At 40.2% G+C, this 27,974-nt stretch overlaps 1 protein-coding gene across 7 annotated transcripts in view; it reads right to left on the bottom strand.

Moving 5' to 3' along the window:
- TTC39C (tetratricopeptide repeat domain 39C) overlaps window positions 1-27,974 on the bottom strand; it is a 120,628-nt gene that overhangs the window by 33,711 nt on the left and 58,943 nt on the right. For all 7 annotated transcript variants that reach the window (XR_010152051.1, XR_010152052.1, XM_009433809.5 and 4 more), the window contains 2 exons: window positions 20,264-20,618; window positions 18,151-18,319 (listed from right to left, as the gene is read on the bottom strand). Coding sequence is in view for 5 of the 7 variants with exons in the window: in XM_009433809.5 (XP_009432084.2) it covers window positions 18,151-18,319; window positions 20,264-20,618 (524 nt within the window). In the remaining 2 variants the exon portion in view is untranslated. The remainder of the gene's footprint in view (window positions 1-18,150; window positions 18,320-20,263; window positions 20,619-27,974) is intronic.

Genomic DNA, 27,974 nt, shown 5'->3' with positions numbered 1-27,974 from the left:
TTCAAGTATAAAATTAAGTGGTTTTTAGTATATTCACAGAATCATAACATTTGAAAGTTGGAAGAGATCTCACAAATTATCTAGCCTACTGCTTCCCAAAGTATGTTCTACCGAACGCTTCCAGTCTCACAGGCTACAGTATAAATAGGAATTTTCCTGGTCAAATAAGCTGGTTAAACATAGCATACCTGCATATTCTTATCTTCCCCTTGGAGAATCACAGTGCAAAACTAAAGCCTGGGAGAAGTCCCAGGATATCCCAATTAACCCAACACAGAACCTCTTCTCATGGGACATGTACTAACAGGCCATCAAATCAGTGAGACTGGGCTGGTGCTTCAGAAAACCCCGACTTATTCCAACCCTCTAACATTCCTGGTGAATAAAAAGAACACCAGAGAAGGTCCACTGGCTTGAGGTCTCCCACCTCTTTCAAACTGCCTGACGTGAAAGCAACCATTAGGAAATAATTTTTACTGTTTATGGCAGAGCCAAAGCTAGAAACCAGATCCACAGACTTCTAGTCCAATGTTCTCTCTACAATGCCACACACTAAAAACTGAAGCTCGGAAGCCCTATGTCAATAAATGCCCTCCACTCTGGCCACAACCCTAAGAACAGTCACACTGCAGTGCCACTGTCATTACAGCCAACGACGGGGCACTCACTCCAAGCCTGGTGCTACACACGCCTCCTGGGTTTCCTCACTGAATCCTAACAGCTAAACTGGGCCAAGATACCACCGGGGTCCCCATCTCACTGAAGAGGGAAGCAAGGCTTAAAGAGGTGAAGGGCCAAGGTCACTCGGCCAGAGTGGAGGGGCCAGGATTCATCCCAACAGTGGCCTCCAGGGGTGAGCCCTAAACCCTGAGCTTCTGCCAGGCGGAGGACAAGGGCCACAGACTCAGAGTAGGCCTTCCACACAGTTTATTAAAGGATGTAAGATGAATCATAATCATAGTCAGATAATTAAGACACATCACAATGAACATTTAATAAAACCTTCAGGCTCCCTAAACACCCTGAATGTGATCAAATCCCTAATCCCAGAACACAAATATCGAACTGTTCTAATACAACAAATGTGTTATGATAAACTATTAAGAAAAACTGTAAAACAAGCTAAGTTAAGAGAAACTAGAAACGATGGAAATTTTAAAATGAGTTGATTAAAAAAATCAATCTCTCTCTCTCAAAACCAATATGATAATCCAAAAGCTTAATCATAAAATTAAGAAAACACAAATTAGTCTAATAAAATAATACCACATTTTTACAGATCTGAAACTAGTATTAAGTTATATGTTTGGAAAGTAATAACTAGAAATGGAAAACTATAATATAAAACTAAAATGGATATAAGTAAATATATATTAACATCACAGAAGAAATAAGGGAAGTTATTAAAAAACTGATTTCAAAAGGGAATTTCACAGCAGTAAGTTACATAAGAACTCTTTCCAATGTTTAATGGCAGTTTAATTACTTTAAGTGATCTGTTTCTCCAAAATATGGAGATATAAGAAAGCATATAAAAAAGATACGCTTTTAGCCAAATCATTAAAAACAAATCAGGTTTATTCCTAAAGCCTAGTAAACACAAGTCCCAGAAATATTTATATTCACATTTAAATACATATATATATATATTAATTGCTAAGTTACATATATCAGTTATATATTATATATAACATTGTTATGGAATGCTCCTGCCTCACAAAATTGATACATGAAATCCTAACCCTCACTGGAACTGTATTAGGAGGTGGGAGTTTTGTGAGGTAATCAGATCATGAGGGTGGAGCCCTCATGAATGCAATTTGTGCCCTCATAAAAGAGACCCCTGAGTGCTCTCTAGCCCCCTTTCCACCATCTGAGGACACAGTGAGAAGCCATCATCTATGAACCAGGACATGGTCCTCACTAGACACCCAATCTTCTGGCACCTTGATCTCATGCCTCCAGAACTGTGAGAAATAAAAGTGTGTTGTTTTAGTCACCCAATCTATAGTATTCTTTTATAGCAGCCCAAACTAAGACACACACATATATACACACACACACACACAGTTTTATATATATGTATATATGTTATATGTATATATGTATATATGTTATATATATGTATATATGTTATATATGTTATATGTATATATGTGTATAGATATATATACACACACACACATATATATACACACACACACACACACACACATTTCTCTAACTTATTAGCAAATAAAAGCAGTGGGATATACTAGAAAAAACACTCTATTAAAAAAAGAAAGCCTGGGCTGGGCGCAGTGACTCATGCCTGTAATCCCAGCAATTTGGGAGGCCAAGGCAGGAGGATCACTTGAGGTCAGGAGTTCGATACCAGCCTGGCCGACATGGCAAAACCCCGTCTCTACTAAGAATACAAAAATTAGCCAGGTGTGGTATTGGGCACCTGTACTCCCAGCTACTCAGGAGGCTGAGGCAGGAGAATTGCTTGAACCGGGAGGCAGAGGTTGCAATGAACCAAGAACGCACCACTGCACTCCAGCCTGGGTGATAGAGCGAGACTCCATCTAAAAAGAGATGAAAAAGAGACAAACAGAAGAGAAGAGAAAAGAAGAAAGAAAGGGAGGGAGAGAGGAAAAGAAAGCAAGAGAGGGAGAGGAGAGGGGAGGGGAGGGCAGGGGAGGGGAGAGGAGAGGAGAGGAGAGGAGAGGGAAGGGAGAGGAGAAAAGAAAGGAAAGGAAAGGAGAAAGGAAAGAAAGGAAAGGAGGAAGGAAGGAAGGAGGGAAGGGGGGAGGGAGGGAGGGAGGGAGGGAGGGAGGGAGGGAGGGAAGGAAAAGAAAGGAAAGAAAGAAAGCCTGAATTCTAGGTCTTCCTTAATCCTAAAATAACTATGTACACTTTCACAAAGTACTTATCTCATCTGGACCCCTGCTTGCTATATACGACAGGACAGACATATGCAAAAATTTTATAGTCAAAATGGGAGAAATAAAAGGTGACATGACTAAATGAAGACATATCCTCAGTGACTGATAAGAAATATTATAAACATAGTATCAATTTAAATTTCCCATTAACAGAGAACCTGAGAAACTGATAGTTATGTATATATGTGAGAGAACAAGTGGATAAAAAATAATATAATATATATTTTAAAGGCAATCATGATATTCTTGTTTTATTTAAGACATAGGCAGGGTCTTCAAAATGGTCATAGAAAATGTGCATTATAATAAAACTATGCATGAATTTCAAATTTTTTTACACCAAAATAAGCCCATACTAACTTGTTATAACATGTCTGAGCAGGATCTAGTTTGAGGCACTAAGAAGCATAAGACATCAACTTGAAAAGAGCCCCTATCAGAGCAACATAAATTCTGCATTTAAATGGAAGCAAGAACAAACATAAAACCTATGGTGAAGCTTGGGTGAAAGAATGGTGAAATCACTGACACTTTACAAAAAGTTTATAGGAATAATTCCCCAAAGAAATCAGCAGGTTGCAAATGTATAAGTTTACGAAGGGCCAAGACGATGTTGAAGATGAAGCCCATGGTGGCAGACCATCTACACAGATTTGCAAAGAAAATATTAATCTTGTTCATGCCCTAATTGAAGAGGACTATAAATAATAGCCAACACCACAGACATCTCAATTGGTTCAGCTTACACCATTCTGACCAAAAAAGATGAGCAAAGTTTCACTTGATGGGTGCCAAAACCACTGCACCCAGATCAGCTGCAGACATGGGCACAGCTTTCAATGGAAATTGTAAATAAGTGGGATCAAGATCCTGAAGTGTTTCTTCAAGGAATTGTAATAGGAGATGAAACGTGGATTTACCACTACAATCCTGAAGACAAAGCACAATCTAAGCAATGGCTACAAAGAGGTGGGAGTGGCCTAGTCACAGCAAAGACAGCAAGAGCAAAGGTGATGGCAATAGTTTTTTTGGGATGCTCAAGGCATTTTGCTTGTTCATTTTCTGGGTGTGGGGACAAAGAATGATAATATCTGCTACTTATGAGATTGTTTTAAGAAAGTTAGCCAAAGGTTTAGCAGCAAAACACCCAGGAAAGCTTCACCAGAGAGTCCTCCACTGTGACAATGCTCCTGTCCATTCCTCTCATTAAAAAAGGCCAATTTTGTGAGAATTTCCTTGGGAATCATTAGGCATTCACCTTACAGTCCTGATTTGGCTCCCTCTGACTTCTTGTTTCCTAATTTTAAAGGGCACCAATTTTTCTTCAGTTAATTATGTAAAAAAGACTGCACTGACATGGTTAAATTCCCAGGACCCACAGTTCTTTAAGGATGGACTAAATGGCTGGTATCATCGCTTACAAAAGAGTCTGGAACTTGGTAGAGCTTATGTTGATAAAGTTTATGTTTTATAATTTTATCTTTTAATTCCATTTGTCAATGAACTTTTTGAAGTCCCCTTATCACAATTATCAAAGCTATATAATATTCACTTAAAAACAAAAAGTATACAGATAAAATATAAAAAGTAAAAAGAAAGATTTTATCTATTTTAAGAATTTGATTCAATGACAGGAAGAGAAAATACCCTCGAAACAAAAGCACATCCCTGATTTACAGAAGGGATCAGAATAAAACCATATGTACATCTCATACATGCAAAGAGGCATGAAAATACAGTAAGATAGTTTTTAAACATCCGTTTACAATTTAAAAACGGAATAGTCTACAAATCTTAGTTTGGGATGGAAGATAAATTTCATTTCTGGAGAAATGAGTCTATCATTATAACAACAATGTGTATATGTCTGAATGTTCCAAGTTCCCACAATTAAAGGCAACGTTAATTCTCACAATGAAAGTAATAGAAAATATAATTAACTTCACTAATATTTATATTATACATTTAGAATTTGGACAAATATATAAGAAATACAGGCATACCTCATTTTATTGCACTTCACAGATACTACTTTTTTTCTTTAACAAATTGAAGGTGTGTGGCAACCCTGCCACGAGTAAGTCCATTGGCATCATTTTTCCAACAGTATGAGCTCACTTCGTGTCTCTGTGTCACATTTTGGTAATTCTCCCAATACTTCAAATTTTTCATGACTGCTGTATTTGTTATGGTGATCTATGATCAGTGATCTTTGATGTTACTATTTTAATTGTTTTGGAGCACCACAAACCATGCCCACATAAGACAACAAACTTAGTTGATAAATGTTGTGTGTGATCTGGCTGCTCCACTAACCTGCCATTCCCCCTTCTTTCTCCCTCTCCTTGGGCCCCCCATTCCCTGAGACACATTAATTGAGGTTGATTAATAACCCTACAATGGCCTCTGAGTGTTCAAGTGAAAGGAAGAATTGCAAGTCTCTCACTTTAAATCAAAAGCTAAAAATGATTAAGCTTAATGAGGAAGGCATGTTGAAAGCTGAGAAAGGCTGGAAGTTAGGTGCCTTATGCCAGTTAGCCAAGTTGTGAATGCAAAGGAAAAGTTTTTTTTTGTTTGTTTGTTTTTTGAGGCGGAGTTTCACTCTTGTCGCCCAGGCTGGAGTGCAATGATGCGATCTCGGCTCACTGCAACCTCTGCCTCCCAGGTTCTATCAATTCTCCTGCCTCAGCCTCCCAAGTAGCTGGGATTACAGGTATGTGCTACCACATCCCACTAATTTTTGTATTTTTAGTAGAGATGGGGTTTCACCATGTTAGCCAGGTTGGTCTCGAACTCCTGATCTCAGGTGATCTGCTGGCCTCAGCCTCCCAAAGAGCAGGGATTACAGGCATGAACCACTGCGCCCAGCTGAAAAGTTCTTGAATGAAATTACAAGTGCTATTCCAGTGAACACATGAATGATAAGAAGGCAAACCAGCATTACTGCTGATACGAATAAAGTTTTAGTGGTCTGGATAGAAGATCAAACCAGCCACAACATTCCTTTAAACCAAAGCCTCATCCAGAGCAAGATCCTAACTCTCTTCAATTCTTTGAAGGCTGACAGAGGTGAGGAAGCTGCAGAAGAAAAGCCCAGGTTGGCAGAGGTTGGTTCATGAGGTTTAAGGATAGAAGCCGTCTCCATAACAGAAAAGTGCAAGGTGAAGCAGCAAGTGCTGATGGAGAAGCCATAGCAAGAAAACCAGAAGATCTAGCTAAGATCATTGATGAAGGAGGCTGTACTAAACAACAGACTTTCAGTGGACACAAAGCAGCCTTCTATTGGAAGAAGATGCCATCTAGAATTTTCATAGCTTGAGAAGTCCATGTTTGGCTTCAAAGCTTCAAAGGATAGGGTGACTCTCTTCTAAGAGGCTAATTCAGCTGGTGACATTAAGTTGAAGACAATGCTCACTTAACATTTTGAAAATCATAGGGCCCTTCAGAATTAGGCTATATCTACTCTTCCTCTTCCTGTGTTCTATAAATGGAAAAAGAAAGCCTGAATGACAGCACATCTGTTTATAATATGGTTTACTCAGTATTTTAAGCACACTGTTGGGACATACTTCTCAGAAAAAAAAAGATTCCTTTCAAAGCATTGCTGCTTATTGATAATGTATGTGGCCACCCAAGAGCTCTAATGGAGATGTACAATGAGATATAATGTTGTTTTCATGTCTGTTAACACAACATCCATTCTGCAGCTCATGGAACAAGGAGTAGTTTTGACTTTCAAGACTTATTATTTAAGAAATACATTTGATAAGGCTATAGCTGCCATAGACATGGCTTCCTCTGATGGATCTGAGCAAAGTAAATTGAAAACCCTCTGGAAAGGATTTACCATTGTAAACACCATTAAGAACATGGATTCATAGAAGGAGGTCAAAATAACATTAATGGGAGTTTGCAAGAAGTTAATTCCAACCCTCCTAGATGTCTTTGAGAGGTTCAAGACTTCAGTGGAGGAAGAAACAGCCAATGTGGTAGAAATAGCAAGAAAACTGGAATCAGAAGTGGAGCCTGAAGATGGGACTGACTTGTTGCAATCGCAGGACAAGACATGAAGAGATGGGAGGGGCTTATGATGAGTGAGAAAAGAAAATGGTTTCTTGAGATGGCATCTCCTGGTGAAGATGCTGTGAACCCTGCTGAAATGACAACAAAAGACTTAAAATATCACATAGACTTAGCTGATAAGGCAGTGGTAAGGTTTGAGAGAATTGACTTAATTTTGAAAGAAGTCCTACTGTAGGTAAAATGCTATCAAACAGCATCACATTCTACAGAGAAATCATTCGTGAAAGGAAGAGTCAATCGGCGGGGTAAACTTCACTGTTGCCTTACTTCAAGAAATTGCCACAGCCACCCCCACCTTCAGCAACCACCATCCTGATCAGCCGGTAGCCATCGACATCTAGGCAACACCCTCCACCAGCCAAAAGATTACGACTTGCTGAAGGCTCAGATGATTGATAGTTTTAGCAATAAAGTTTTTTTTAATTAAGGTATACACATTGTATTTTTAGCATAATGCTACTGCACACTTAACAGACTACAGTGCAATGTAAACTTTTACATGCACTGGGAAACCAAAAAATTCATGTGACTCACTATATTGTGATATTTTCTTTAGTGCAGTGGTCTAGAACCAAACCCGCAATGTCTCTGATGTATGCCTGTATATCTTAGTTGAAAGTCATCAAACTTGGTTTAATCAGTAGCTTATATCCGAAGAAAAAGAGATTGTATAAAATCATACAGAAAATGCACACTCTCAATACTTTTTTTTTTTTTTTGAGACAGAGTCTCACTCTGTCACCCAGGCTGGAGTGCAGTGGCACGATCTAGGCTCACTGCAACCTCTGCCTCCCGGGTTCACGCCATTCTCCTGCCTCAGCCTCCCAAGTAGCTGGGACTACAGGCGCCCGCCACCACGCCCAGCTAGTTTTTTGTATTTGTAGTAGAGACGGGGTTTCACCATGTTAGCCAGGATGGTCTCGATCTCCTGACCTCGTGATCTGCCCGCCTCGGCCTCCCAAAGTGCTGGGATTATAGGCGTGAGCCACTGCACCCGGCCAATACTTTTATAAAACATCTTTATTGAGATAAAATTCAAAAATCATAAAATTCACCCACTTAAAGTGTACAATTTAATAAGTCTTTAGAATACTCATAGAGTAATATTATAGCTATGCAACTACTACTACAATCTAAGTTTAAAATATACATATTTTTGAAACAGGGTCTCGTGCCTTCACGGCTCACTACAGGCTCAACATCCTGGGCTCAGATGATCCTCCCACCTCAGCCTTCCAAAGAGCTGGGACTACAGCTGTGCGCCCAGCTAATTTTTTGTAGAAATGGGGTTTCGCCACATTGCCAGGCTTGTATCAAACTTCTGGGCTCAACTGGTCCACTCACCTCAGCTTCCCAAAGTGCTGAGATTACAGGTGTGAGCCATTGTGCTCTGCCTGAAATATTTTCATTCCCCCAAAGAAACTATGTACCATGTATCCATTAGCAGTCACTCCACACTGTTCCCTCACCTACCTCCACACTGAAGCAAGCAATAATCTATTTTCTGCCTCTGTAGATGTACCTGTCCTAAAGATGTCATATAAATGGAATCATACAGTATATGGTCTTTGTGACTGGCTTTTTTCACATAACATGTTTTCAAGGTTCCTCCATGCTATAGTATGTATCTGTACTTCATTCCTTTCTATTGCTGAATAATATTCCATTGTATGAATGTATCACATGTTGTTTATCCATTCATCAGTTGATAGACATCTGAGCTGTTGCCACTTTTTGGCTATTATGGATAATAATATGGAGTGGTGTTTTTATTTCTCTTGTGCATATTCCTAGGAGTGAAATTGCTGTTTCATATAGTTTGACATTTTGAGGAACTGTTGAACTGGGTCCAGAGCAGCCACACCATTTCACATTCTCACTGGCAATGAATGAGGGTTCCAATCACTCTGCATCCTGCCCACACTTGCTATTGGCTGTCTCACCTACTGTAGTTAGCTTGGTGGGTGTGAAACAGTAGCTTACTTGGTTTTGATTTGTTTCTTTAGTGATTTATGATACTGCCTATCTTCCTTGGAGAAATGTTTCTTCAGATCTGTTGTCCATTATTATTATTATTATTATTATTTATTTTTTTTTTTTTTTTTGAGACTGAGTCTCACTCTGTCACCCAGGCTGGAGTGCAGTGGTGCGATCTTGGTTCACTGCAAGCTCCGCCTTCAAGGTTCATGCCATTCTCCTGCCTCAGCCTCCCGAGTAGCTGGGACTACAGGCGCCTGCTACCACACCCGGCTAATTTTTTGCATTTTTTTTTAGTAGAGACAGGGTTTCATCATGTTAGCCAGGATGGTCTCGATCTCCTGACCTCGTGATCTGTCCGCCTTGGCTTCCCAAAGTGCTGGGATTACAGGCGTGAGCCACCGCGCCCGGCCCCATTGTCCATTTTTAAATTGGCTTGTCTTTTTATTATTGAGTTGTAACAGTTCTTTACATATTCAGAATACAAGTCCCGTATCAGATATATAACTTGCAAATATTTTCTCCCATTCTATGGGTTGTCTTTTCACTTTCTGGATTGTATTGTTTATAGCGCAAATGTTTCATTTTGATGTAGTTCAATTTATTTATTCTTTTGTCATTGTGCTTTTAGTGTCATGTCTAGGAAACCAAGGCCTAACCCAAGGGTTCTACAGTTTTAGATCTTACATTTAGGTCTATGATCCGCTTTGAGTTAATTTTCTTGTATAGTATAAGGGTCCAACTTCATTCTTTTGCATCTGTGAATACTCAGTTGTCCCAGCACATGGTCTGGCTTTGTCACCCAGGCTGGAGTGTAGTGGCATAATCTCTGATTACTGCAACCTCCATCCCCCGGGCTCAAGCCATCCTACCACCTCAGCCTCCTGAATAGCTGGGCCTACAGATGTGCACTACCACACCTGGCTAATTTTTGTAATTTTTGTAGAGATGGGGTTTCAACACAGCCCATGATGGTCTCAAACTTGTGAGCTCAAGCAATCTGCCTGCCCTGGCCTCCCAGAGTGCTGGGATTATAGGCATTGAGCTACTGTGCCTGGCTGAAAAGACTATTCTTTGCCCACTGACGTGTCTTGATGTCCATGTCAAAGCAAATTGATCATAAGGCCGGGCGTGGCGGCTTATGCCTGTAATCCCAGCACTTCGGGAGGCCGAGGCGGACAGAGAACCTGAGGTTAGGAGTTCAAAAACAGCCTGGCCAACGTGGTGAAACCCCATCTCAGCTAAAAATACAAAAATTAGCCAGGCATGGTGGTGCACACCTGTAGTCTCAGCTACTTGGTAGGCTGAGGCATGAGAATCGCTTGAACCTGGGAGGTGGAGGTTGCAGTGAGCTGAGATCATGCCACTGCACTCCAGCCTGGGTGACACTGGGTGACAGAGCAAGACTCTGTCTCCAAAAAAAAAAAAAAAAAAAAAAAAGTAAATTAATCATAAATGTAAGATTTATTTCATAATTCTCACTGATCCATATGTCTATTCTTATGCTCGTACCACACTGTCTTGATTACTTTGTAGTAAGTTTTGAGAGTAGGAAGTGGAGTTTTCTTTTTCCACTTTCCATTTTTTCCTTCTTTTTCAATATTATTTTGGCTATTTTGGGGCCCTTGAGTTTAGGATCAGTTTGTTAATCTCTGCAAAAAAAATAAAATGCTGTGATTGTGACAGACACTGCATTCAATCTGTAGCTCAATTAGGAAAGTACTGCCATCTTAACAATACTGAGAGTTCTGATACAAAACATGGATATCTTTTCAGTAGTATTTTTTAAAATGTTAAACTGCTTTAATTTGTATCATTATGGAAATAAAAATAGGCAAACAAAACTATGGGGTAGAGTAGATACCACGCATAAAATAATGAATAATTATATTCTGGCCCCCTATTTCTTGAGAATTTCTCATCATTTAAGAGCTACACAGAGCTGTTTATAGTCCTTGATTTTAGCAATGCTACCACTGGAGCTATAATCTAATAAGGAGCTAAAAATATATATACTGAAATATTTATTGCAGTACTTGCTATCACATTGAAATATTGGGAAACAACAGTCAAATATCCCAGCCACAATTTCCCAACAACAGGAAAATAGTAGATTATTAACACAAGGGAAATCTAAGTAGTCTGCCTGCATATCAATTATTTACTTAAAAAATTATGTTAATATTTGTAAACATCAGATTTGTAAACAAAATGCAGAAAGTCTCGTATGTATAAAGATTACAAATTAATTTTAAGCAAAACAGCTTAGAATGTAATTATCACTAGGTTACTTTTATGACATTGCTTAACATCTTAAAATAATTATGTATGTGTTTTGAAATGAGAGGATCTCCTTGTCACCTGTAGCAAGCAGAAGGACATACTGCAACAACCCACTTACTTACATGCAGTTCAGCACTAATGCTGCTGAGTGGCAGAATCGCTTTAGCAATATTGCTAGAAAGGTCACCTAGCAATAGATATGCTTTTGCCCCCTACCCTTAGGACTACGTAGGCAAGGGAAAGCTCATCCTCTTAGGCACACATAATAAGCTTAGGGATATAAATCAATGTTAACCTTCTACTTGCTTTTCAACCCAACAGATAGGTAGGGTTAAAAGGACAGCAAGTGTAGTGGGGTTACTAACATCTTCTCATTTCGGTAAACGGTCATTAAGCCACACAATATGGATTTATCTCACTGGAAAGTGAGATACAAATACATCCTTCATATCCTCTACACCAAATTAGATCAATCTCTCATTTTGTATAGTTCTAAAAATAAACAGAAACCTCCTTTTTTGGTGCCTGAGCATTAACAGAACCACGTAGGATGCAGGAAGAGAAGACTACAATTAACAGAACTTCAGGGAATTATTTCTCTTCCTGCATTGCCTTTTTCCTGATCCTATAAATAAAAACATTACATCATGCTGACAAGGCATGCTGTTCCAAATACAAGAGGCAGGCTTGCCCTTCAACAGATGCAAAGAAACACAGCCACCAAACAGCTCTGATAATGTCAACGTACCCTAGAGATGGGGGACAGCACAGGCCCTTCTGCACTGGCCATATTCTCCATGATCCCCCGGGGTCTCCCTGTTCTTTCTTCTATCTGATAAATAAATGACCAAAGGGGTCAACGTCTGCTCTCCTGTCCCTGTCACAATGATGAACTGATGGGCTGAAGAATCGCAGAGACCTCCCACTAATTCTGGGGGTCACTGATGGAAAATGGAACTTTATCTTAATAAACATACAGAAAGAAAACACTAAAGCCCACTTTTAAAAGGCACCTCTCACAGTTGATGGCACCCGAAGTCATGGATGGAAGTAAGGTCCAGAGACAGAACACAGGCACGCCGGGGATAGAAGTGTAAAGAAAGTCTTTCACACAGAGCTTCGTAGGGAATTGAAAATGAGGGGGAAGAACCTCCACCCTCTTGAAAGGAACCAGCAAACCTGGGTGACATGAATATGGCGACGTAAAGGTCAAGCATCAAAGCCATCCCCACAGACACTGAGAGGGTTTGGGGGAAGCACATCCTATCACTGTCCCTTTCTCAACAGGAACGGAGTGAGGGAAGGGGAGGACACAACAGAGTGGTGGACGGGCAGAGAGGGCTGTGTCTCTTCTGAAAAAACAAACAAGGCAGCTTCAAATAGGAGAAAGATTATATAATGAGGCTCCAAGGGCAGGACCATAGCTACTTGTTGACTTCAACGTTGCAGGACTCCCTAGCCTTTACTGCAATCCGAACTGTTCCATTCTTGACTCCCTACAGACGATACTGCCCATACATCTGGAGCTCACTCAGAGCCAAGAGCTGCAGATGAGGTGAAGACACCAATGTGATTTTTACCTATGTCTGTGTGTATGTTAACATCTATTTGCATGTATGTGTATGTGACAAATATACACCAATACAAATATAACAGATAAAGTTCATTTAATGTATTTACTTTTTTACTTCAATTAAATTTAATTCAGTTCTTTATAATCCCATCTTTGAAATAAAAATGTGACTCTCAAGAAATGAAACTGATTGTTTAGCCAGCGTACTGGAATTTAAATAGCTGATTTGGTCCCCTTCTTAGGAGATCATCCTCTTATTTCAATTATCAAGACATTTTTGCAACTTCTTCTTTGGAACTGACTTCAGAAACACATTTAGGTGCCACAAGAAAAGTAAATAGTCCTTGATAACCAACGTCATTTCTGAAAAAAGAAATGACATACAGCAATAGATTTTTCTACCAGTAGCTTCATCTATTCATTCAGCCAACATACATTGAGGGCCAGTCCTGTGCTAGGCCCAGATTTCGATTTCCAAAAACCAAACCTAAGGCTTTAAAATGTCAGCATGCAGGATATTCACAACGTATGGGCTCAAGCTCAGGAGACAGTTTCAAAATAAAGGTCAGGAGCTCGAGACCAGCCTAGCCAACATGGTGAAACCCCATCTCTACTAATAATACAAAAATCAGCCAGGCATGGTGGTGCACACCTGTAATCCCAGCTACTCGGGAGGCTGAGACAGGAGAATCACTTGAACCCGGGAGGCGGAGGTTGCAGTGAGCCAAGATTGCACCACTGTACTCCAGCCTGGGTGACAGAGCAAGACTCTGTCTCAAAAACAAAAAACAAAAAACAAAAAAAAAAACAGTTCTCAAAATGCTTGCATAGGAACTTTGTTAGAATATGTTCATTAACTTTATAGAAAACGACTTTCATTTATTTGAATATCTGAACACTTATTTAGAGGTAAATAATATTAAAAATTAGTTACATTACTAGTCACACCATATAAGGTATGTGTGTGAAAGTACGTATTTACAGAAAACCAAATCCTTACATGTCACATACAAAGCAGATTGTTAAAGCTGAAAGAGAAAAAAGTTGTGTAAATCTGTATTGCTTAAAGAAGAAAGAGCAGAGACAACTGAAAACAGTTTATGAAAATACAGACTTGTCCCTAATATTGTAAAAATAATCAAGAAAAATACTCATTAATTGCTTGTATCTTAATGGACATAACACTACCATAGGTCTAACTGAATGAAAATTAAGTGAACATTAATGGAAAATACAGAAATTCAAAATTATAACTACCAATTCACATTTGAAAATTGAGATTCCTATATAACCCATTGGTCAGCCTCCCAAACATTGTTTGCATTGTGGAAAGTCAGGGATAAGTAAACAGCTGTATAGTACATACATCTCCTATAGCTACACCCATAACCAATTTTGCCAATCACAGGCCTTGGTTTATTGACAGCTCTCAACACCAAACAAGTTCTTTTTCCCCAAAAGAAAAAAAAAAAAAACACGAAAATGTGATACCTGACTTCCCATGCTTAAGCACTCAGTAGGAATAATAACCACCATCACACCCTTACTTAGACAGCGTTTGCCACATGCTAGGTACTGTATTCACACATTCATTCCCCCCAGCAATGTAGTAAGTCACATGGGAGGAGTCAAGGAAAATAGGATCAGCTGTAAGGACAACACAAGTGGGCAGAGAAGGTTCGAGGCACAGTACTATAGACACGCAGTGGGGAGAAGCGGAGGCAGCGAGACAAGGGAATTCTTTCTGCAGTTTGGCAAAGAGGATCCTGTGCTCACCAGCTGGGGTGCAAACGGACCTCACCATCATGGTGTAGCACTCACTGCAACATCAACTGAGGCCATAACAGAAAACAGCCAAGTCACCACAATGAGGTTTATGCAAGTGGCACGACAGGAGCAGATCTGTGGAAGAAATCCTCCTATATTCACTCTACAGAGTCCCAAACAACGAAAGGCAAAGTACGTAAAAAGTTAACAAAACTAAAAGAAAAAGTGGGCACTGAACAGGATTTGAAAATAACGAGTACAGAAGAATGAACACTGACGGGCACAGATTGAGACAGCCACCCTGCATGTTAGCAAGCTTACACAAAAGCAGCTGTTCAAATAATTTCACAGATTCTGAGTCACTGAAGAAACAAAGATGGTGTCATATAATGCACCTGCCCTAAATTAAAGCCCCTAGACCATGTTCTGTGAGTACCTGTTGATAAAAAGAGCTCAAGGGGCCCTATTTCTAACCTAAATGTTCACTGAAAAGAAAAAAAATTCTTTGTAAGCAAATTCATTGGAAGGAGTCATGTAAGTTTCATAAACTGAGTCAGGGCCTTCAAGGCCTTACAAAAAGCCTTTGGCAAGGGCTATATCACAGCCTCCCTGGGCAGAGTTCCTCATCTGCAAATGAAGGATGACATGGTCATTTCTGATACCGTCCTACACATACCTGGGAAGAGCAATGAAACGCTGCTGTCTGGGCACCTTGGGGATAATAACAACCATATTTCAAGTTAGCCTTAAAATCTTTTCATCCTCTGGGCCTTTGGGAAGAGCCAAACAGAAACACTCATCATATTTTGTCTGGCCCTAAAGCTACAGCTCACTAAATAACCATAGTCACAGATCTTGTGTGTTTTTTCTTAAAACTTAACTATGTTAAGTGCCGCTTAACTGTGAAGGAGTTCTAGCATCTACCCTCTGCACTCTGATCACAATTATCTAACCCCAAATAGACTACATATCTACCAAGAGCTATAATGTGGACTATGTACCTCCAAAAACCATATTTACAGGAATCCTTTGATGAAGCTGTGGCTTCCTTATTTCTAGAACCATCTTGACAACAAGGAATGACTGCTTATTTTTAGTATTCACTCAATCCTCTATAGGAATTAGTCGTGGCACAAACTAAAACCATGTCAAAGTAAGATTTTTGGGAAAAAAACTTATTAGCTTAACCAAAAGTTAAGCAATTTTGTTTTAAAATGAAAAATTACTCAAATGGCAAGTATAACAAAATATAAATTCTGATTTTCACATTTCTGTTTAACAACTTCAAAACCCAATTTAGAGCATTCATTCATCAGCAGAATAAAGAGAGAGAATTCTAACAAATGTCCAAAGCTAAGGGGCCTCACTGCCCTGCTGCACACAATTTTAAACTTTAGGCTTCTAGATGGATCGCTGAAGAGATGACTGAGGTAAATCTCTGAATTCTACACTTTATTTGTCAATGCACCAATTAGAAACAGTAACCTGTCACCATGAATTTACTTTCCCCTTGTAATAAATATCTGTTAAACACTAAACCCAGCAAATCTCTGTTAAACACTAAACCCTGTAGCATCGTGTTCAAAGCTACTCAGAACTTATGTCTGCCCTTTAAGAAATCTAAATCTAAGAAAGCACTCATCCTGAGGCCAGGCACAGTGGCTCACACCTGTAATCTCAGCACTTTGGGAGGCCGAGGCTGGAGGATCTCTTGAGCCCAGGAGTTTGAGACCAGACTGGCCAACATAGGGAGACCCCATCTCTAAAAATAAAAATTCAAAAATTAGCCAGGCATGGTGTCGCACAGCAGTAGTCCCAGCTACTTTGGAGGCTGAGGTCGGAGGATCGCTTGAGCCTGGAAGGTTGAGGCTGAGGCTGCAGTGAGCTATGACTGTGTCACTGCATGCCAGCCTGGGCAACAGAGTGAGACCTGTCTCAAAAAGGAAAAGAAAAAAAACAGTGAGAGAAAAAAGGGAGAAACACAACCAAGGGCTCACGAGCCTGTATGCAAAGAAAAACAATTGCAAGATAATGAGAACAAAAACAATTTGGACACAGGTTTAAATAATTCAGATCTTGATGGGCTTTCTGAACTATATCTCAATTTTATTTTATTTTATTTTATATATTTATTTTTGAGATGGAGTCTCGCTCTGTCACCCAGGCTGGAGTGCAGTGGCGCAATCTCGGCTCACTACAACCTCTGCCTCCCAGGTTCAAGCGATTCTCGTGTCTCAGCCTCCCAAGTAGCTGGGATTACAGGCACGTACCACCATGCCCAGCTAGTTTATTGTATTTTTCGTGGAAACAGGGTTTCGCCATGTTGGCCAGGCTGGTCTCGAACTCCTGACCTCAGGTGATACACCTGCCTCAGCCTCCCAAAGTGCTGGGATTGCAGGCATGAGCCACCATGCCCAGCTTATATCTCAATTTTCAACTGCTAGTATAATCTCTAAAACACATCTTCCATAGACAAAGCGCTTAGAAAACTGCTCTGCATGGTCTTCAGATTTAAGGAGTCACTTTATGAAGGAGAAAAATGACTGGGAAAGTAATATACACTCCACTGCCTGCATCCCCACCCCAAAAAAACCAAATTATTCCTGTGCCCATGAAAGCATTTCTAGGCAAAAATCTTCAAAAGGACTCATGGGGGCTGATTTCTCAGAGTCCCTGGTTAACTGGAGGACAGATGTTGTTCAAATCTCCAACTGATTCCCTGATAACTCTTGGTAACAATGGAGATGGAGCAGCTACTATAACAGCTATTTTATTTCATAGGTATGATTAATTTCTTATATTTTCATTTTTCTACAAATCCTCATAACCTCAAACAAGCAGATAAAAAGATATGCAAAGGAGAAGTAGACTCCAAAGGCCAGCGCATTTCTGGTTCTGCAGTGAGACAACCCAGGCTCACTCACTGGGCAAGCACAGGAAGTTGCTTGAAGCCCTCTTAGATCTCTGTTTATTTTTTCTATAACATGCAGATGACAATTTTACACCTATGTCACAGGGTTGTTCTGAGGATGAAATGGAAAAGCGTGTATAAAGTTCTTAACGCAGTACTGAGCCAAATTAAGCACGTGAAAATGTGATAAAAGCTCCTAATATTTCAAAGCTCATGTTGCCCTGATATTTAAGGCAGTAACTTTTGTATAAGTCAATTGTTAGCCAAGACCAAAGTTTAGAAAGAGATTATTAGTAATTCAGAGAGGGAAAAAAATTGTATTTTGTATTTTTCAACTCAGCAACTAAATAATGCTCACATGCCTTAGGCTGGAAGTGCACCAATCTTGTGTCATTAGCAATGAGGAATCTTACCCCTACTTCGCCCACATCTTCCGAACAGAAGGTAACTGACTAACATCCTGGGTTCCTGGAAGACTCTTCCCTAGCAAAGACACAAGGAAAGGCAAAAGAACAAAATGCTCCGGGGCCCTGTGACATTCTGGCTCGTTTTAATACCAGTCCTCAAGTGAGAATCAGAGATTTGATCATCAGAGGCTTTATTTTAAAAAGATGAGGAAGGTACAGTACCTCTAGTCGTTGTATCCGTCCCTTGAAAAACATAAAGAGGGAAGAATTTGGATAAGCAGCTTCTTTTTTAAGGAGAATTTCCTTAGCTTCATCCAGGCCTGCCTTGTTATCACTGCCATCCAAGGCAAAAAACGGGCGGACTACAGTATGATACCAGAGCAGAGCTAATCTAGAGGAAGAGGGAGAGAAACATTGAGCACATAACTTTCCTTACACCATTTCCATTTTTCAAAACAATACTACTCTATCCAAAAAGCTTACTATGCAGTCTCTGAAGAAGTAAAATCAGAGACTTTCCCCATTTTAATGTTAATATTTGGAAAACTGCAACTTCAGCACAATATATAAATCAGAAGACACCCTTCCCTCAGGGGAGAGGAGAATAAAGTAACAGGAGCATTTAGCTTTTCTGAGCCTTCTAGATGGATCGCTGAAGAGATGGCTGACATAAATCTCTGAATTTTACACTTTACTCATTAATGCCCCAATTAGAAATGGTAACTAGTCACCATGAGTTTACTGTTCCCTTGTAATAAAAGCTTTATTTATTTATTTTTGGCAAAAGGAAAATGTTGTTTTCTCTTGCGTTCACAAAACTTAGGGTATAAACCTAGAATCTAAGTTTAAATATCGTGTACAAATAAATAGGTCAAAAGGAAAAAGAAAATTTATAAAAAAAAATAAATTTAAATATGGAAACCACAGACACAAATTATACTAAGTTGGGTTAAAATAAGTGAGAGGATAAGACAAAGGGCTCTTTCTCTGGCCTTTGAAGATGTTCAATTTAAAAAACAAGCAAATAAATAAATTACTTCAGACTCCCTTGCTCCAAACTCATTATTTAAAAAAAAAAAATGGCCATGTTAAACTAGGTAAACAAAACAGAGTCATTGGGATTTGTAATCCTAGCTACTTGGGAGACTGAGGCAGAATTGCTTGAACAAGGACCCGGGAGGCAGAGGTTGCAGTGAGCCGAGATCGCGCCACTGCACTCCACCCTGGGCTACAGAGCAAGACTCTGTCTCAAACAAACAAAAAAAACAACAACCAGACAAAAATGTTTAACCAACATGTCAAATATTTTTATGTAAATGCATACTTCTGGTGTGCTTATAAATTTGGTTCTCTTATGGAGCTCATACTAATTACATTATTAATTCTATTCATTTCTTTATCAGAGATAAGCATAAAATATTAAGATATAAACAGACAAATGATCACAAGTTAACAAACCTATTAATTCACATTAATAAAGGACAACTGTGTACTTCAATGAGTTTAGGGAGGCATAATTTTTTTAAATGAAAAATTAATGATATTTTAAATAGCTATCAGTTGATTAAGAGTTAACATCCAAATTTCTCAATACTGATACAAGTAGAAATAGAGGTAAGATCCTCTATGATATCAACATTTTTGGGGAAAATTTTGACAAGTGCTGTAATGTTAGACAAAGAATATCCAGAATCTTGTTAAATTACTCAAGTTACAAATGGTAGATATTTGCCAGACTAAAACAAACAAACAAAAAACACATCACTTTTAACTGATGTAGAAATTGGTGAATTCTTGTTCTAGATAGAGCTTCCTCATGCTCTCCTGCTTAAATAATTATTATTTAAGTTTAAACCAAGGAACATAACATGACTCAGTTTAGCGAAAGAGCACAAAATATCCATGTCACATATAGGAAACCACCTTGAATCATCAAGGAAAATTACCGAATGTGAGAATTCTTTATAAGAATAAAAATTTCAGAACCACAGAAAAAGCTTATCAAATTTGTACCTCCTAAGTCCAAAAATCAGAATCGTGAATCTCAGAGACTGTGGTCAAAGTCACAAAAACTGCTTATAAAATCATTTGAGGTTTTAAAATACGTGACTTGTAAGACTAGTGAACAACGCCTTGTTCTCTAACTAAAGTCAGCTTAGAACCACCACCACGACCACAAAACACAGTCCTTGGTGTTGCATTGAAAGACATAAGACACAGCACCCTGTCAACCAACCAAACATTTTACCTGAAGTTTCCTTTAAAGTCTTTGATTGTCGTTTACTTACTTTCAACACTATATTATCTACCAAAGCATTGCAATACAGCTACTCACGTAGCTAAAGGGGCCTTCATGTCCTTACTTTCGCTTGCATACATCAGTGAAGAAAGCCCCTGTAGGCGGTCTCCAGGAAAACCCAGCAGGTTGATGATTTTGAGCAGGTTTGGGGGCACCATGGATATGCAAAGGTGAAAAAGGCCATATCCAAAGCTAACAGCACCTTTCAGTCTGTTCAGAGACTCCTCAGACACCCCTTCAGCCACAATGTGATTATCATTTGCAGCATCAGAAGTCAAGGACTCTTCAGTTAGCTTCTTCTGATACAGCTCCTGAAGGGCATTGATGTCCAGATAGCATTTATTGTAAATCTTCCAGGCTTTCCTAAGGATCCACCCACCTTTGATATAAGCTAAAAAGAGAAGGGGAGAAAAGATTCAAAAAACATTCAAAATAATTTTTCTATTTCTATAGTAAAGGATACTGAACAGTAACCTGAAAATCAAGCCAAAAATGTAAAAAACATAAAAATTAGTATCTATTGTTGTACCCAGTGTTCTTATAGTGCTTACTTAAATGTCTTATTTCTCATCAGTCTCCCTTCACTACACTGGATGATGACTGGTAAGCATGTGTGTTTCTGCTCATTGTTCTATAAAGCCCTTCATGCAGTACCTAGAGTACGGTATGTAATATACATTGAATGAATGAATGAATCACCTGAATCCAACATCTTTTCACGAGTTCTGTGAAACCCTCCGCTGCATTTCTGAATTACTATACTGCTTTCCTGATAAACTTTTTTATAATCCTTGCATTTGTCTACCCTGTGTTACAGTCCTCCTCAAAAGCAAGTTCTTGGTCTAGGTCTAGGTGACCATTAAATTTCTAGCCAAGGTTGGGTGCGGTGACTCATGCCTGTAATCTCAGCACTTTGGGAGGCCGAGGTGGGCAGATTACTTAAGTCCAGGAGTTTGAGACCAGGTTGAGCAACATGGAGAAATCTCATCTCTATAAAAAATACAAAATTTAGCCAGGTGTGGTAGTGCACATCTGTAGTCCCAGCTACCTGGGAGGCTGAGGTGGGAGGATTCCCTGAGCCTGAGAGGTCAAGGCTGCAGTGAGCCACAACTGTGCCACGGCATGCCAGCCTGGGCAACAGAGTGAGATCCTGTCTCAAAAAAAAAAAAAAAAGAAAGAAAAAAATGTATACCCAAGCACCAAGCATTGCGTCTTGCCAAAAAAAATAAAATAAGCAGGCAAAAAAGACTAATATTTACTGGGTAAACAAATAGCCAGTTTATTATCAAAAAAGTCATCCATGTTAAACGCAAAATGTAAAGACCTCCCAATTCATGTATATCTGAGGAGTACTGTGTGGCTTAAGCACACCTTATCAGAATTGCTTTATTTGGTTTATGAAATTGGGGGTTATCCACTGCCCCAACCACAGTGAAGTAGCAGTAAAAAAGTTACAGCACAGCAGAAGGTACAAATCTCTTATCTTTAAAGCCACCTCCACTATTTTCTGTTAGGCCAATTTTTCTTAACAGAGCCCTCTTAGGAACACATACCACAAAGACGACTTGAAGTATAAGAGGTAAGACGTGGGATTTACCACCTCCCTCCACCACTGGCCCCTGTCAGGACCCTACTGTTGACCACTCCTCCTAGGAATATTTTTACCTTCAGATGAGTAGGAAGGGCTAGGGGAGGTCAACTTACATAGGACTATCTGAGTGCATCATCATCTCATTTTTGAGGAAAGGATTTTCTGTAGGGAATTTTCTGTAAAATAAAGTTCTCTCATAACTATAAGAGAGCTTATCCACTTGGCAATGTTATTAATATGATACCAACTCTGACCCTCATGTACAAATGGACAACATGAACTGTCAGATTTCCAGGCCCTTTAGAACAGTAGGAAAAGAGGTTTTCAGAACGGCATTTTTAAAATTTCAGAAAATATATGAAATAAAATAAAATCTGATTTACAAAAACCCAATCCCGGAATTGAGAGTGATCTAAGAATAGATGTGTAGAAAAGAGTTGATGCAGCAGGCCTGACTGCTATCCTTCAATAGAACTGCTAACAAGGTTGGCCCTTGGCTGGAATGGAAACTTGGATTCTGGGAAAGTTCTTACCATTTCCAGGACTGATAAGTGTGGCTCACTGTGTGCACCTAAACTGTCTGCACAAATAATATGATGTACATTGAACACCGATTTTTCTTCTGGGAGTCCGGAATTTGTCTATGTGCAAGGTAGGGGTGCCTACATGATCGGCCCCCAATAAAAACTCTGGCATTAAGTCTCTAATGAGATTCCCTGGTTAGTGACATTTCATTTGTGCTGTCGTAACTCATTGCTGGAGCAAATTAGCACATCCTGTGTGACTCCCCGGAGAGCAAAGCCTTGGAAGCTTGTGCCTGGTCTCCCCTGGACTCCGCCACCCCATGTGCTTTTTCCCTTTGCTGATTTTCCTTTGTATCTAAGGAACACAAACGAACTACAAAACATAATCTAAGCCCTCCAAATATCCACAATAAAATTAGGAAAGAAAACCTATACAAATGAAAAAATAAGACTGCAACGTAATTTAGCTGTAAGAAGTCACAGCTAAAAATATGACTGTAAGATGAGTCTTGCATGTAAGTCATCAAACCTGGAGGTGGTCTTGGAGACCCCCAATCCATGGTATCAAGCTATTATTTTACTTAAATGCATCAATTTTCTGACAAATGATGAATATATCACCCATGGGATCACATTTAAAAACAACTATCCTACAACTTCTGGGTGATTAATGTCCTATAGTCTACCTCCACTAAAAAGAATGCTATAGGGTAGAATGAACAAGTAAAACAAATTAATCTAAAAAGTTTTTTTAGTAACTTTAAAATAATAAAAGTAATACATTTGAAACAATTTCTTTTCATTCGTTCTACTTAACAAGAATATTTACTGTACAAACACCACATTTCAAGCACTGTTCTGGGTGAATCGAAGTGAAATAAGACAGAGATCCTTCCTTTAAGAGGCTCAATGACTTTTTCCCCTCCTAAATGGAAGCACTGTGGGAAAAGAAAGCCTGGAGAAAACCTTGAAGCTTCTTTTATACTAACAAAGTGGATTTTTAAGTGTCTGGATTGATCCAGCATGTCCACAAACAAGAAAGATGATGCTCAGTTACAATCCAAAAAGCCAAAGATTTAACAGAAAAGCTGAAAAAATAGAAACTAGAATATATATTCTTGAGAGCACAGAGGCAACTGGAATCTAATTGAAAACAAATAATCACTGGCTGCAGATTTTAAACAAATCTGTAAAACCCTAAAAATATCGATTGGCTATTGACTGTTTCTATTATGTGCCTGGCACTGTGCTTGCCACCTGAGGAACACCAAAGAACTATAAAACATAGTCCAATGCTGCCTAATGCCCACAATAAAATTAGAAAAGAAAATAAACACAAAGGAAAAAATAAGCATGCAACTTAACATACATATTTAAATGCTCTATTGGGTCACATACAGAAAGAGTGAAAACAAACAATGCTGAGATGATGAGTGAATTGTTCTTTTTTATCTCCTTTTTCTGTCATTAAATAGTTTTCCATGTAGTAAACACATAAATAAATTAGAGAGTGCAAAATAGTTACTGCTGCAGGATTTCGGAAGAACACTTTACTCCTACCCATTCTTAACTGGAAATTTGGAGGGATAAATTTAACTCCATTTTGTCCTGTATTTTCCAGGCTACCTCAGCTTTATTAAAGGAAGTGAAGCTTGCACTAAGGGAAAGGGAACACCCCAGGAGAGAGGAGCAGGAATGCCAGTAGGAAGGAGCAGATGGGCGAGCGGCTTGGAGGCAGAGTGAAGCAGGGGACACACCGGGACAAAAGGGTGCAAGCCCAACAGAGGAGTGAACACCTGCTCCCGGAGAAACGGCATCTCTCAACGTGACGTCGAAGGGACCAGGATTATAGACATGAATGCTAACAATTCTGACCTCAGGTGAGGAGCTACAGAAATGGATGGTAGAACTGGAAACAAACGTTAAGAATCCATCCAATCCTGAGTACGTGGAACTAAATCAATAAAACACAACAGAAACCTCCACGGTGAAAACCCCACTCTTCTAGAATAAGAATACAATGAATTCAATCCGTCTTTGATTTTGTGCCTAAGATGGGTGCCAATGTCTGAAGGCACATGTTAAAGTCTATGGTAACAAGCTGTAAGGTCCTTAATTTGAGCCAAGGAAACAGAACCCAACGTTTTTGACTGAGTCAAAGATGATAAACTGAAGTATGTCAAAACAAACTTAATGCCCATGTCGAGAGAGGCCATGTTGCTTTTACTACATTCTGCGTCCAACTTGGCACTGAAACAGGTTCTCGGAACTTGTCCTACTCTCCATCCCACACGCTGTAAAGCAAAAATTCCAGCCACAGCCAGGCCAAGCAGGAGGAGGCAGAGGCTGGGGGAGAATGCAGCACAGAGAACAGGACGCTCTGCACTGTGGCTCCTACAGGGGCCGCTCCAGCAGCTCCACGAGAGGACACAGCAGCTGAGTGCATGTCTTCCCAACAAGCAGAGAACACGCTATTTAAGAGCCATACACCCTGCACAGCCTCTCATCTGGCTGCTCTGAAAGGTCAAGTATAAATCATTCAGCTGTCGTTATCTCTGTGTCTGTGGAGGGAGGTGGAGACAGCAGAAAAACCACAGAGCAGGCCGGGCGCGGTGGCTCATGCCTGTAATCCCAGCACTTTTGGAGGCTGAGGCAGGCAGATCACTTGAGGTCAGGAGTTCAAAACCAGCCTGGCCAACATGGTGAAACCCTGTCTCTACTAAAAAATACAAAAAAATTCGCCGGGCATGGTGGCAGGTGCCTGTAGTTCCAGCTACTCAGGAGGCTGAGGCAGGAGAATAGCATGAAACCAGGAGGTGGAGGTTGTAGTGACCCAAGATTGTGCCACTGCACTCCAGCCTGGGCAACAGACAATTTGTCCCACCTTATGAGGACCAGGCAACAACTAGCTGAGAGATGGAGGGGGCGAGAGGAAACCCTGCCCCATACGGGGACAGAAGTCTTCCCTGGGAAAGGGCAAGAGCTGCTTGCAAAATGGGAATATCAAGTTACATGAAATTGATCTTGGATAAATTTTGTAATTTTTCAGGGGGACTGTATCTGGTGCAAGCATCTATTAAAGCCTGTCTGTGCAACTGTCCCGGAAGGAGGCTGGTTAACCCATGGCAATTCAGGCTTGCCTTTCTTGTGTCCCAAATAATAGAGGTTTTTTTTTTTTTTTTGAGACAAGGTCTCACTTGGATTGCTCAGGCTGCAGTGCAGTGGCACTATCTCACCTTACTGCAGCCCTGACCTCCCAAGCTCAGCCTCCTGAGTAGCTGGGACTACAGGCACACGCCACCAAGCCTGGCTGATTTTTTGTATTTTTAGTAGAGATGGGTTTTGCCATGTTGCCCAGGCTGGTCTCAAACTCCTAGACTCAAGCAATCCACCCACTTCGGCCTCCCAAAGTGCTAGGAGCCACCGTGCACAGGTGTGAGCCACTGTTCCTGGCCCAAGACTTTGAAGGACAAAAGATGATTTAGTTTTCACCAGTCAGCCCACTGCCTCGTTATCTTCAACCTTCACCAACAGACTTTTTTTAAATTATACTTTAAGTTCTAGCGTACATGTGCACAATGTGCAGGTTTGTTACATATGTATACATGTGCCATGTTGGTGTGCTGCACCCATTAACTTGTCATTTACATTAGGTATTTCTCTTAATGCCATCCCTCCCCACTCCCCCCACCCCACGACAGGCCCCGGTGTGTGATGTTCCCCACCCTGTGTCCAAGTGTTCTCATTGTTCAATTCTAACCTATAAGTGAGAACATGCAGTGTTTAGTTTTCTGTCCTTACAATAGTTTGCTCAGAATGATGGTTTCCAGCTTCATCCATGTCCCTACAAAGGACATGAACTCATCCTTTTTTATGGCTGCATAGTATTCCATGGTGTATATGTGCCACATTTTCTTTATCCAGTCTATCATTGATGGATATTTGGGTTGGTTCCAAGTCTTTGCTATTGTGAATAGTGCCGCAATAAACACACATGTGCATGTGTCTTTATAGCAGCATGATTTATAATCCTCTGGGTATATACCCAGTAATGAGATGGCTGGGTCAAATGGTATTTCTAGTTCTAGATCCCTGAGGAATCGCCACACTGTCTTCCACAATGGTTGAACTAGTTTACCGTCCCACCAACAGTGTAAAAGTGTTCCTATTTCTCCACATCCTCTCCAGCACCTGTTGTTTCCTGACTTTTTAACGATCACCATTCTAACTTATGTGAGATGGTATCTCATTGTGATTTTGATCTGCATTTCTCTGATGGCCGGTGATGATGAGCATTTTTTCATGTGTCACCAACAGACTTCTAATAGGCTCACTTCTCCAATCCCAATATCTTCCCGAATGGCATTACCTTTCCTCCATTTCCTCCCTTTAATTATGCCTGAGGTTGCAAATTTGTGAATTTTTGCAATCAGATCTTGGCAATGACCTTGAACCGTAGGATATAAATAACTCCCACATGCTTAGCGTTCCAATAATGGAACACTAGGCATGAATGGATTTTAGTATCCACCCACCATGTTCTAGGCAAAAACGTCCTACCAGGTTCTAAGGACACAGAGAAGGAAACGGACCTTCATGCTTTATAAACCTCCTCAGGGATAAGGGATCCTTGATCTTCCCAAAGATTCAGAATCACTTGTTCCCTATTCAACCTCTGTAACTAACTTATATGTCTATGGCTGAAGTATCCTCCTGAATTAGAATTTATTTACTTACTTATTTGTTCCTACTGCCAAACCATGAGTTCTCCCAGGGCATGAAGTGCATCTCATTCATCTCAAGACTACCAGCACCTATCATCTCACAGCATGTGGGCACATAGGAAATGCTCAACATATGTGGGGAAGAGGTAAAACAGCAGGTAGATTGCACAGTCCCTGCCCTCAAGGGGTATGTAGCCTAATACTTTAGGCAGACATGTAAATAAATATGAGTATTGCTATGTGATACATGCAGTAAATGGTGACGTACAGGGTATAAGTAATAGCACAACAAAGGCCAGATTGGCTGGGCATGGTGGCTCACACCTGTAATCCCCACACTTTGGGAGGACAAGGTGGAAGGATTGCTTGAGCCCAGGAGTTCAAGACCTGCCTGGGCAGCATAGTGAGACCCCTATCTCTACAAAAAATTTTTAAAAAATTAGCCAGGTGTGGTGGTACATGCCTGTAGTCCCAGCTACTCAGGAGGCTGAGGCAAGAGGATCACTTGAACCTAGGACCTAAAGGCTGAAGTGAGCTATGATCTCCAGCCTGGATGACAGAGTGAGACCTTGCCTCTTAAAAAAAAAAAGAACCAGGATTGATATGAGGAGGGAATGCTGTACAAAGGAGGAAGGCCTGGGTTGCGCTTGATTAAGCATAAGAGAAAGATAAAGGGGGTAGGGGTGTTCCACACTGAGAGGGCAAGGTGAATAAAAGCTCGAGGCAGCAGGGGGTATTCAGGGAGTGTGAGAATCTCAGCTCAGCTAGATGAGGTAGTGGAAGGGCAGGTGGCTGGGAAAGAGGCAGGGTCTTACATGCCCCGCACAAAAGGAATTCAGACCTTCCCTTGCAGGTGAGGCACACCAGCTAAGTGTTTAAAGCATGGGTTTAAGCAGTTCTGGAAAGAT

This window comes from Pan troglodytes, chromosome 17, assembly GCF_028858775.2.
Source record: "Pan troglodytes isolate AG18354 chromosome 17, NHGRI_mPanTro3-v2.0_pri, whole genome shotgun sequence".
Taxonomy (NCBI): domain Eukaryota; kingdom Metazoa; phylum Chordata; class Mammalia; order Primates; family Hominidae; genus Pan; species Pan troglodytes.
Note: the sequence above shows the minus strand (reverse complement) of the source record. Positions and strands in the feature narration are given on the sequence as shown.